Source organism: Elephantulus edwardii, unplaced genomic scaffold (assembly GCF_000299155.1).
Source record: "Elephantulus edwardii isolate Elephantulus edwardi_28Jun2011 unplaced genomic scaffold, EleEdw1.0 scaffold00090, whole genome shotgun sequence".
Classification (NCBI taxonomy): domain Eukaryota; kingdom Metazoa; phylum Chordata; class Mammalia; order Macroscelidea; family Macroscelididae; genus Elephantulus; species Elephantulus edwardii.
In genome coordinates, this window is record NW_006399840.1 from 10,230,016 (window position 1) to 10,243,671 (window position 13,656).

General features: G+C 37.6%; 1 protein-coding gene across 1 annotated transcript in view; it reads left to right on the forward strand.

Annotated features, from left to right (window-relative positions):
- SPATA17 (spermatogenesis associated 17) overlaps nt 1-13,656 on the forward strand; it is a 175,049-nt gene that overhangs the window by 108,662 nt on the left and 52,731 nt on the right. The window contains exon 4 of the mRNA XM_006890573.1: nt 4,362-4,485. Within this exon, the coding sequence (XP_006890635.1) occupies nt 4,362-4,485 (124 nt within the window). The remainder of the gene's footprint in view (nt 1-4,361; nt 4,486-13,656) is intronic.

Genomic DNA, 13,656 nt, shown 5'->3' on the forward strand with positions numbered 1-13,656 from the left:
GCTGTTGTGCATAGGGTCGCTATGAGTCGGAAACGACTCGACGGCACATAAGAACAACAATAACATTGTCATTGAATCTCTTCATTAGCTTCCATATTTATAAAATAGAGTATTCAGTAAGAGTTACCACATATAGAATTAGATCTGGTGGCACAGTTGATGTTGATGTTCAGCTGTTAACCAGGTAGTAGCAGCTCCCGGCAGATCTGTGGGAGGAGAATAACCCATCTCCACACCCTGGTGATCAGCTTTGGAGGCGATCATAGCCTCAGGAGCCTCATGGAACAATCCTGCTCTGTCTTAGAGTGTCACCGTGCGGCGTCAGAGCTGATTTGATGTTACCCTACGTCACAGAAAAGGGGTTTTGTTGTTTCTTAGCACAAATATAACAAAGCATATCTGAAATGGAGGAGAAAAAAATATATATATTGAGATAGCTTGAAAGTATTTGAAAAAAGTTTCAAAACATCTTTTAAAAGTTCCACAATTTAAAGTATTTTTTCAAAAATAATTTTGTTGTACAAAGAGATACTATATGGTTCAAAATTGGGAAGGGTGTACATCAGGGATGTATTCTGTCTCTATACCTTTCCAATCAGTATGCAGAACAGATCGTTTGGGACACTGGGCTGTATGAGGAGGAATATGGATGGCATCAGGATTGGAGGAAGAATCATCAACAACCTGTGTTCTGTAGATGACACAACCCTGCTTGCTGAAACTCAGGAGGACCTGAAGCACTTGCTGCAGAATGTCAAGAACTGCAGCCTTCAATATAGATTGAAGCTTAACATCAACAAAGAAAAGAGTCTCACTCTGGGCAGATTGGCAGCCTCATAACTGGTGAAAATATTGAGATTGTTATCAGCTATTAGTTCACTTGGTTCCACAATCAACACTCCTGGTAACAGCAGCCAGGAAATCAAGGGATGAATCACATTGGGAAAGTCGGCCATCAGGAGCAATTGCTTGTTATGTGTCAGAGTGTCAGAGTGTTGAACAATGACTAGGATTAATAGAAAGAGAATTGTTGCCTTTGAGCTGTGGTGCTAGAGAAGAGTGTTAAATATACCATGGACTGCCGGGAGAACAAACAGGTTCATCCTAGAGAAGGTGAAGCCAGGCTGCTCTCTGCAGGTAAGGATACTGAGGCTTTGTCTGACATACTTTGGGCATGTTGTAGAGAGACAAGTCCTTAGAAAGAGACATCATGCTTGGAAGGCTGGAGGGACAGAGAAAGAGAGGAATGAGATGGAGTGTGATACAGTGACTGGGGTAATGAGGGTAGATGTGTCAGAAGCAGTAAAATTGGTACAGGATAAAGCAGATTTCAGGGCCACTGTACATAGATTCGCTATGAGACACAAACAGTTTGATGGCCCATAACAACAACAACAACAACAACAACAACAGAGGTTCCTAGTTAGAAAAGCTCTTATCATTTTGTTTTTAATAAGAATATAATTTTTAGAACTTTTTTTTCACAATGGGTTTGTTTTGGCTTTACACTGAGTCATATTTTCATCTCTACTGATGTACCTAAAACTTATATAGTGTTGTGTACCATCATGTTGGAAGCAACCCATAGCTAACTCTTCAGTGGGTTTCCAGAGGCAATAAATTACATGGGAGGAGATTGTCCATCATTTTCCTGCAGAAAAGATAAGGATTCAAACCATGTACTTTTGTGCTGGCAGTACAATTCCTTATTAAGTCATCAGAACTCTCGAAAACTTAGGTATAGATGTAATTTAGATACTCAACTCTTCTACCTAGTCAGTCAGCAAATTCTATTTGAAGGAAACATAATAGAAATGTGCAATATATTCACAGGTTCTCAAATATACTATAACTTAGGACTCTGAGAATAAATAATCTCTGAGTAATTCTGTAAATATATTAAATCTATGTAATATTTAGTAAATGTATTACTTGTGTGTATTTTAAAATTACCTCTGATTAGTTACTTGTGTGCTATCAAATACCTGAGATTTTTTTTCCCTTTTTTGAGAGCTGAGATGAAGGAAAGAGTCTTCCTAGTTTTTTCTGTGCTGTGTTTTCTATGTACGCTGGACACTGACATATTTCTTCTGATATCTCAGTTTTAGCTCTTCTTGTCCTGTTCCCAAATGCAACTGTTTTTATTTTGTATTTTTGTTATCTGAAGATGGATTGTTTTTTGCTATTTCAAAACAGTTTACATTTTTCATTTTATCTCCAAATTCTCTGTACATTTTTCATTAACTTTACCCATACTTAGGATTTGACATATAATACAAATCATATCAAAATTTGATATGTATATGTGATATTTATCACATACATATAGTTGTTCTTATGTAAGATTTTTTATGTTGATGTTCATTTAACTACTTACAGATGACAAAGGATTTTTATTGATCTGTTAGTTATGAAGTATTATTCACATTTTTAGAGTAATATAAAATTAGATAGATGCTTTTCCGATTATGTTGAAATTCAATTTCATGGATAATTTTAATGGCGTGTAAGAAATTATAGAGAAATTTTGTTTGTAATTCCAAAAGTAAACATTCAAATTCATAATGTATTTCATTTTAAAATCTATGATCTGTTTTTTCCAGTAAAGTTTTCATTTATTTGTATGTAACTGCCTTGAAATTTTTACATTAAGGACAAAGAAAGGTCACCAATCCCTCTAACTCCAGGTTCTTTGTCAAAAATAGACACAGTTAATGAGGTTTGCTTGGTACAGAACAAATTCTCAGACACAGATAGAGATCCTTTCAATGGAAACAAATTTGTTTGCCTTTACCAGGTTACTTAGCAATTAATAATAGCCTTGAGATGCAGGTCAGAAAGGTAACTGTATAGTTTGCCAACACAATCCAAATGTGAAGCTAGCCCAGCTCTGTGGGTGCAGAAGCCCCCGAAATATTATGCATAGTGTAAAACAAGCTATTTTTCGGACTCCTTTTTTCATATTAATAATCAATTTTCAAGAGAAGGGTGGCAAAATGGGGCCTTGTCACTCCAAATAATTAATTTATTTTGCAATTTAATCTTACAGTGAAAAAAAATTCTCTCCTAAAGTAGAACAGCGTGGTGATTTCTAAACATCAGTGAGTTCCATAAGCAACCTTGTATAAGGATTGTAGGAGCAGCCTTAAGCAGGAAATTGCAAGAGAAGTGTTTCTAGAGTTGAGTATGAGAATCTTCTTTATTTTTTAGGATTTTCCCTGTTCCTTCCTGCTGTCTTTGAGGCAAATTCTGATTATTTACATAGATAGCACTAGATACCAACTTATGTTTCTACTTTTTAAAAAAAAAGACAAAAATGCAATTTTAAAAATGTTGCTTTAACATGAATAGTTAAAATTATCTTTGAAAAGAAATTATCCAATGTTTTTTCCATATTTATTAATAGTTTATTCTAGATAATATATGTTTTCATAGATTATGTTTTTAAAAAGGGATTTTAAAACATTTCTTAGAGATTTACATAAAAATGATGAACAGTTGTATTATTTTTAAGGGAATTTCATATACTTAGAGGCTAAAATTTACTCAACTAATCTAATTTTCACTCTATTTTTGTAATAGAACAAAATCCTTCAAGTGTAGACTGACATATGTGATTGTATTGGTATTTAATTGTTGTTGTATAATTGGAACTGACCCATCGCTGACTGTCTCACAGGTTTTCAGAGGCAGTTAATCACATGGGAGCAGGTTGTCCATCATTCTCCCAAGGAACAGCTGGTGACCTCGAACCAGGCGCCTTTGAGATTGCAACACAGCTTCTTGCCACTAAGTCACCGGAGCTCCATGAAGTGTTAGCAGAAGTAAATGCACACAAAATCCTACCATACTTTTAAAATTAGCTATTTATTAAAATGGGATGTGTGTCAAAATAACTTTCAACCGAAGAAATGAATAATATGGTAGTAGTAATTGGCTTACTTTATATTTGATACACATATTTCCCCGGCTATTGAATTAATTAGAGAGACCTGACGGCTTAGTGGTAAGGAGTTGTGCTGCCAGCCCTAAGGCAGGCAATTCAAATCCACCAGCTGCTCTATGGGACACAGCTAGACAATCTCCTCCCTTGGGATTTACTACCTCTGCAAACCTTCTGGAGGGTCAGCTCTTGGTCAGTTCTGACATGACAGTGAAAAAAAATTCGATTGAAAATCACTCAAATGCTTATTAAGGATGATTGCAGAAATCCTGTAGAATATCCAGGCAAAACATTCTATGCAACTGATGTGTATGGATAAAGGTCACTCTTCAAAACACTCACTTGGTTTTCATCAGGGAGAGTGAAAATGTTATCAGATTTCTGGTACCATAAATAATTACAAACTATTGTGATGCAGGGAGAGACTGGAAGAGTTTGCAGAGATGAAAGAAAGAGAAGAGAAGAAAGAGATCCTGGAAAGGGAAAAGAAGGAAAGAGATTATCAAGCTCGAAAAACGCATTACCTCCTCAGCACCAAGCAGGTTGGTCTAGCTGCCTCTAACAACTTTGTAAGCCACTTTTGCCTCTAGCCTGACAGAAATACACTAAGAGGCTGAATGAGACTTGACTTGTTGCAAAGATATCACAAAGACACAGCTTCAAGTTCAATTCCCTGCTTCTGTTCAGGCGTGTAGATACCATGACTGCTGTGTGACTATGTGGAGTGGCTGCTGGGATGCTGACAGAAAGATGTCCATCAGCAGTGGGCTCTGCACATGGATAACACCACACAAAGGCATAACGCCCTTTTACAGACTCTATTTAAGTGCCTTACACTTACAAGTGTGTTGCGCATTAACCAAGAACTAGTAAATTATTAAGCTGAGATGGCTTTTGTGGTTTCCCTTCTAATGGAGCCGTTGTTTAGATTAAAGCAAGTTTTCTGCTCTTTCCAAATTTCGACTGAAAATTTAAAGGCAAAGTTCAACAAAAGCTTCAACAGTATACCTAACATCCCCATAAAATAATGCAAATGTGCAATTTGGGATGACACTTAGACATTTACTTACTTGGACCTGGCAAGTGTAGGAGTGTAGGATTCCACTCAATAAGAAATGTGGTGTTAAAGCCATGAATTTAAAATTGAAATGTGCTATATTGCTTGAGTTCTAATCAGGAATGTAGCAATTTAAAGGTTTTTATTCTTTCTCACACAATTTCAGCTTCAGTCTTGTAGTTCTAGTCTGGAGTGAAACATTCAGTTGTCTTCAGATATGAGCACATCAATGCCTTTGAGTTGAGTTCAACCCTATGAACAAAAGATCTATCCTGTGCCATCCTCACAATCCCTGGACCCATTGCTGTAGTCACTATGTCAATCCACTTAGTTGACTGTCTTCATTTTCTTCACTGTCCCTCCATCTTCCTAAGGAAGATGTCCAAGTGTCTCCAAGGTGCACTTTGGCTGCACCTTTTCTTTTTTTTTTTTTTCCAGATTGGATATTTATTAACATATTTCCAATTTTGCTCCATCTTTATACTGTCATACACACATTACACATAATGTCCTTGGAGTTATTTTCAAAGAACTGCCAAATAGCATGCCCTTTTATTCTAAAATAATTCAATATTCATCTCTATCATACAAGAGTTGATTTTTTCTTTGTCTTTTTAAAAAAATTTTTATTATTAATTTTAATAGACATTTACAGAGGTTTTGGATTTCCATTCATTCATTGTCACACTTTTCTCCCTGCCCACCTCTCCCCACCAGCTCACTCCCCGCTCCGAAAAGAAAAAGAAAAAAATAATATTCCTTCATTAGTATAAAATTCCCACATCCCTTCCCCCCGCCCCCCACCCCAAGTACACTTCTCTATGCAACCTTAATTCTGGATTCCTGTGCATAATACTCAATCATATATCACCTCTAATCTGTTCTTTCCCTCATCTGGTTCAATACAATATACATAATTGATCCAGTTTTTTCTGTCATACTCCAAACCTGATGTCAGACCAATTCTACAACACTGGCACCATGCAGTATTTGTCCCTTTGTGACTGAGATATTTCACTCAGCATAATGTCCTCCAGGGTCACCCACTTTGAATAATATTGCATGAGTTCCTTGTTTTTCAATGTGGCTTAGTATTCCATTGTGTGGATATACCACAGCTTCTCTATCCATTCGTTTGTTGATGGGCCCTAAGGTTGCTTCCAACTCTTTGCTATTGTAAACAAAGCTGCAGTAAACATGGGTGTGCATATATCTGCTTGGATGGCAGACATGGTCTCTCTGGGGTATATTCCCAGTAATGGGATTGCTGGGTCAAATGGTATCTCTATTTGCAATTTTTTGAGAAAGCACCACACCGCCTTCCACAATGGTTGCACCATCTTACATTCCCACCAACAGTGAATAAGAGTTCCAGTTTCTCCACATCCTCGCCAGCATTTGTTGCTTGCTGTTCTGTTATATTTTGCTATTCTTACTGGGGTGAGATGATATCTCATAGTTGTTTTGATTTGCATCTCTCTTAGAGCTAGGGACTTTGAACATTTCTTCATGTGCTTGTTGACCATCTGAATGTCTTCTTCGGTGAAGTGTCTGTTCATATCCTGTGCCCATTTTTCTATTGGATTATTTACCTTTATCTTATTGTGGTGTTCAAGTATTTTATAAATTCTGGATATAAGTCCCTTATCTGACATGTCATTACCAAATATTTATTCCCAGTCTGTGGCTTCCCTTTTTACTCTATTGGAGAAATTTTCTGATGTGCATAGGGATTTGATTCTTAGAGGGTCCCATTCTTCTCCCGGTTGTAGATTTTTCCTTTTCTAAGAGCATATTTGTTTGTTCTTTTGGAAGTCCATGGGATATTCAGTCCTCTTCTCCAACACCACAGCTCTAAGGCATTGATTCTTCTTCAGTCGTCTTTATACATTGTCCAGCTCTCAGATGCATAGCAAGCAACTAAAAAGACCATGGCCTGATCAGGTACACCTTCATCCTCCAACTGACATCACTGCTCCTCATTAATTTGGAGAGGGTGATTGCACACTTTCCTAGTTTAATACATACATATCCTGATCCCCTGACTACTGGTACCAAGTATATAGATTGTGGCTCCAAAGAAGAGGAAGCTTCTTAGTCTAGGTATTATTTTTGCTGTTGTTATGTTCTGTCAAGTTTTCTAAAACTCATAGCAACCCTATGTACAATAGCTCTGAAACCATCCTATCTTACTTCTCCCATCACACTTACCCCAATTACCCATTATTATATCAATCCATCTAATCCAAGGTCTTCCTTTCCTGCACTATTCCTCCACCTTTCCATGCATGATTTCCTTCTCCAAGGACTGGTCCCTCTTGGCAACATGCCTGAGTATGTGAGATGGAACTTCAAAATCTTTACCTCCAAAGAACAAACTGGTTTCACCTTTTCCAGGACATACCTGTTTGTTCTTTTGGCCATCTATAGTATATTCATTCTTTTTCTTCACCACAATTTGAAGGCATAAGTTTTTCTTCTTTCATCATTAGTCATTGTCCAGCTCTCTGATGCATAGCAAATAATTGCAAAGACCATGGCCTGCATCAGGGACACCCTAGTCTCTAGACTGACATTGTTGCTCTTCAGCACTTTTGAGAGATCCCTGACAGCAGATTTTCCTAATGCAACTTGTCTTTTCATTTTCTGACTGCTAGTGCCAAGAATGTTATTTGTGGATTCAAGCAAGCTGTAATAATGAACAATCTCATTTCCCCCCCATCTATCATGGTGCTTCCAATTGGCCCAGTCATGAAAAATCTTTGTTTTCTTGATGTTGAGCTTCAATCCATATTGAAGACTACAGCCTTCTGCAGCAAATGCTTTAGATATCTTCAATTTCAACAAACAAGGTTGTGTCATCCGCATAACACAGGTTGTTGATGAATCTTCCTCCAATCCTGATGCCACATTCCTCATAAAAATCCAGCCTCCTAAATGATCTGTTCTGCATGTAGATTGAAAAGTTATGGAGACAGGATGTATCCTTGACACACTTTTTCCATGATTTTGAACCATGCAGTGTTTCTTTGCTCTATTCTTTTTTTGTTTTTGTTTTTCCCTTGTTTTTCTTTTTTTTTTGTTTTTTCCTTTTTTAATTTTTTTAAAAATTAATTTTAAGGAACATTTACAGAGATTACTGCTTCCTGGTCTGTGTATAGGTTTCTCATGAGCACAATCAAGTGTCCTGAGATTCTCATTCTTCTCAAAGTCAGCCACAGTTTGTTGTGATCCACACAGTCAAATGACTTTGCATTACCAATGTAACAGAGATAGACATTCCTTAGTACTTTCTGCTTTCATCCAAGAGTCATCTGATATTGATGTTCCTAGTGCCACAGCCCTTTTAAAACCCAGCCTGTATTTTTGGTAGTTTGCTGTCAATGTACTATTCTAGTCATTTTGGAATACTTTTCAGCAGGATTTTGCTTGTGTGTGATATTAATGATAATGTTTGATAATGTCCACATTCTCTTGTTATCACCTTTTTTTTGGAATGGGAATAAATATGGATCTCTTCCATTCAGTTGGCCATGTGGTTGTCCTCTAGATTTCCTGGCACAATGTGGTGAGCATGTCCTGGATTGCATCTGTTTGTTGAAATATGTCAATTAGTATTCCATCTTCCAATTCTTTTTTGGTACAGTTACTGTGTACTCCTTACATCTTCTTTTGATGCTTCCTGGATCATGCAGTATTCTGCCCATAGCATCCTTGAGTATTGAAACTTGAGATTTGAATACAGTTCCTTCAGCTTAAAAAATCCAAATGAATTTGCGTCTTCTGATTTTCCAACTCTTTCTCTTTGCATGTTTCATCATATTATTTTGCTTTGTTTTCCTCAGCTGTAATCAGAGAGATACAGATCAAAACCACAATGAGATACCATCTCATTCCAGTGGCAGTGGCAAAGTTTAACAGGACAGCAAGTAAGAAATGTTTGAGAGGATATGGAGAGATTGACACTCTCATACACTGTTGGTGGGATTGTAAAATAGTATAACCACACTGGAAGACAGTTTGACATTTACTCAAAAAGCTCAACGTAGAGATTCCATATGACCCAGCTATTCCAGAATATATCCCAAGGAAAACAGAACTGAGACACAAAATGAGATATGTACACTGATGTGGATAGCAAAATTAAACACATTAGCAAGAACATGCAAACAATCTAAATATGCATCAACAAATAAATGGATTTAGAAATTGTGGTACATTCACATAATAGAATACTATGCAGTACTCAGGGGGAATGATTTAGTAAAATAAAACTCATCTTGAAAGGGTAGTATGAAAATTTGTGTAAAATTCATTAAATTAGTACTGGTGCCTTCGAGGACATCCTGAAAATGATGACAATGATATTATTTGAACTTAACTTGTCAAATATAGATTAGTTCTGTAGTAATGTCTGTCAGCCATGCTGTTAGAAGTGTTCAGGCTCTGCAGAAGAAAGATAGATAACCTCTTCGGTCAGATTTATACCCTCAAAATCTCACTGTAGGTTCCAACTCCACAACAATGAGACTGAGTTTAGTAATTAATGATATCTAGTGTAAAATCTGTGAAGTGTCATTTCTGTTTTTACATATGACTTTTATTGGCCTAAGGGGGTTATAGGGAAAAATTACATGTAGAAATCATTTCTCTTAGATATCAAGGGTTTTCATTTGGTTCTGGAGAAGAAAAGAGAAGAACCTCTTTGAAACTATGGAGTCTTTTGTCACCATGGCTATCATGATCATGTTCTCCTTCTTTGACTTGTTTTGGTTTTGTGTGGGGACGTTACACACTAGCATATGCTCATCTGTTAATTTTGATGAGGGTACTTATTGTACTGATAGTATACTACAAAAAAATTCAAGTATTTTTTCCTATATTCTGTGCAATTGACTTTATTTACTTTAAACCACTATTTTCCACACTTATAAGAGAAAATTTAATTTTTAAAACTGAATCTATAGTAGCCTTAGAGGTAAGAAGCTGCACTGCAATCCCAAAGATGCATGTTTCAAGGCCAACAACAATTTCATGGGAGATGGGCAATATCTTCTCGTGATTAACTGCTTCTGGACACCTGCTGGAGGGTGAGCTATGGGTCATTTCCAACTGTATGGTACAGAACAACAAATTAATTATGTTAAAGAATGAAATATATGTCAGAAGATACTAAAAATTGTACCACAGCATCAGGAAGCCAAAACAAAGAGAAGAGATGAAGGCGTGAAAGAGAGGAACAGAAAATGTCAAAGAATAGCTCGGGAAGACAAAGCAAAATATTATAATGGAATATGCAAGAACTGAATTCATAGGAAAAAATTAAAGAGCTCATTCAGTATTTCTCAAACTGAGAGAGCAGAAAACCAAATTCAAGCCTGGTATTTCAATACTTAGAGATGTTATGTGTAAAATCTTAAAAGACCCAGGAACAAATTTGTGCCAAGAAATTTGGAAAATAGACACCTGACCAACTGACTGGAGAAGTTTAATATTTCTTCCCATTCCAAAGAAAAGTTATCAAACAGAATGTAGAAATTATTGAACAATAACATTAACATCACATGTAAACAAAATCTTGCCAAAAATAATCCAAAAATGACTAGAATTGTACATCTACAAAGAATGGTCAGAAGTCCAAGCTGGATTTAGAAGAGGCCATAGCACCAGGGATATGATTGCAAGTATCAGAAGGATCTTAATTGAAAGTAAAGAATACCAGAAGAACATCTATTTTTAATTAACTATGAAAATACATTTGACTGTGTGGGTCATAACAAACTATGATTCACATTGAGAAGAATGGCTACCTCAGAACATTGAGTCTTGCTCATAAGAAACTAACACCTAGACCAGTAAGCCATTGTCCAAAGATAGCAAAGGAATACTGCATGGTTTAAAATGAAGACAGACCTGTGTCAGAGTTGAACTTTGTAGATAACTTTTAAATATGTAATCCACTCAAATGTCTTGTTTTAGATTGGTGTGTATGTCCAGGAGCATTTGCTAGTTGAAACATGTCAGTTGGTATCCCATCAACTGTGGCCTTCTTTTTTGTCAATACCTTCAGTGCAGCTTGAACGTCTTTCTTCATTGTTGACCAATTCTTTTTGATAAAATTATAAACCGGGTGGCTCCTTGGAGGCAAGGATTCTGAGGCTCCGTCTAACATACTTTGGACATGTTGTGAGGAGAGACCGGTCCTTGGAGAAGGACATCATGCTTGGGAGGTTGGAGGGACAGCACAGGAGAGGAAGGCCCTCTATGAGGTGGATTGATTCAGTGACTGGGATAATTGGGATGGGAGTGTCAGCGACCGTACGATTGGCACAGGACAGAGCAGAGTATAGGGCTGTTGTACATAGGGTCGCTATGAGTCGCAAGCGACTCAACGGCACATAACAACAACAACAATATCTGTTTAATCTACCAAACTACTCCATCTCTAACAATATACCATTCCTCCAATGTCTCTCAAGCTCGAACCTACAGATACTGTTTCTTCAGGCTTGGCAATCCAGAAGTACTGAGAATCTCACAGCTGTTTAGGATTTAGCTATCTCATGTAAGCAAAAGGAAAAGATCAAAGAGTTCCACATGCAAACTTCTTTTGTCAGAGCACGAGGGCATAGAACCTTACTCTGTCTAGCAGGGCAAGAAAAATTCAAACAGTTGGATCAACTTGAAGGCAACAGTCTAGAGCAGCCAAAATTTTCAGCAAGTACAGAGGCCTCTGACACATCTATCCCGAATACCCCAATCACTGAATCAATCCACCTCATAGAGGGTCTTCCCCTCCCGCGCTGTCCCTCTATGCTACCCATCATGATGTCCCTCTCCAAAGACCTGTCTCTCCTTACAACATGTCCAAAGTATGTCAGACGAAGCCCCAGAATCTTTGCCTCCAAGGAGTAGCCTGGTTTAACCCTCCCTAGGATGAATCTGTTTGTAGGGGCCTTTTTTTTAACATTGAAAATGTTTTATTTATTTTTTTCATTGTTGCACATTTTCTTTCTCATTTACTTACCCCTCCCCACCCTTCCCTGCAATGCACCCTGTTTTCATACATATAATGTCTAATCATATATTCCTATTTGATCTAATGCAATATTCATTATCTATTCACTCTTCTCGCCTTCCTTCCCCTGTTCTATATTGTAACAGCAGTGTTTTGCAGAATTGGTTCTTTTGTGACTGAGATATTTCATTCAGCACAATGTCATTCAGGCTCCCTCATGTTGTGCAGTACTTTATGAGTTCATTATTTCTCCAGTGCAGCATTACATTCCATTGTGTGAAATACCATATTTTTTCTATCCATTTTTTTGTTGATGGACACTTGGGTTGCTTCCATCTCTTAGCTATTGTGAATAACACAGCAATAAATATGGGTATGCATTGAATTGTGGATCTGATTTCTTTAGGATATATTCTCAGTAGTGGAATTATTGGGCCAAATGGTATTATTATTTCCAACCTATTGAGAAAACACTAGACCACCTTCCATAGTGGCTGTTCTATTTTACATTCCCACCAGCAGTGAATAAGGGTCCCGATTTTTTCACTACCTCACCAGCATTTGTTGTTTGCTGCCCTGTTGAACTTTGCTATTATTGCTGCAGTATCTCATAGTTGTTTATCTTTGCATCTTTCCGATAGGTAGGAGTTTTGAACATTCATGTGTTTGTTTCCCATCTGAACATCCTCTTGGTGAAGTGTCTCTTCATATCCTCTGTCCATTTTGTGATTGGGTTGTTTACCTTTTTCTTGTTGAGGTTGGGACATTTCTGGCCCCTGTCTTGTGATGACTTATCTGATACTGATGAATCTTGATTGCAGACTGCTGAAAGAGTAAACAAATATAACTTGGTGCACCCAGAGTACTTTTTTAGTGACAAGGATGGGGAAACTATATCTCACATACTTTGAGCATATTTCTAGGAGAGCATATTTCTTTGAAAATGTTATTTTGCTAGGAAAGGGGAAAGTTTAGACAAAAAAGCTTTACCTTCAATGATTGACACAGGGACTGCTGCAAAGGGCTTACATATGTGAGAAATTATGAAGATGTTGTCTGGATCTGTTGTTCAGAGGGCTAAAATGTAAGTCATGCTTGACTCAAGGGCACATAGCAACAATAACAACCATCTATCAAGGGTACCTGGCGGTGTGGTGCTTAATATACAGAGCTGGTAACGGAAGGGCTAGCCGTTCCAATCTAGCAGTTGTTCTAAGGGGAAAAGATGGGTGGATGTCTCTTCCATTAATGACTTACGACCTCAGAAACCCATGCAGGGTTGCTATGGGTTGGAAATCCACCTAGTATAATTATGATGACTTGGGATATAAACATGTACAAGACGGGGACCCTTAGTGACAAGAAGTATTCAGTCTAATTTCAGTCAAATGTCAAACGTCATTCGTGTAGAGGTCTAGAGCTACCTTCACATTTGTTGTTGTTTGTTGTTATGTGCCTTCGAGTCGCTTGCAACTCATAGCGACCCTATGTACAAAAGCCCTAAACTCCGCTCTGTCCTGTGCCAATCGCACCATCTCTGACACTCCCATCCCAATTATCCCAGTCACTGAATCAATCCACCTCATACAGGGCCTTCCTCTCCTGCGCTGTCCCTCCACCCTCCCAAGCATGATGTCC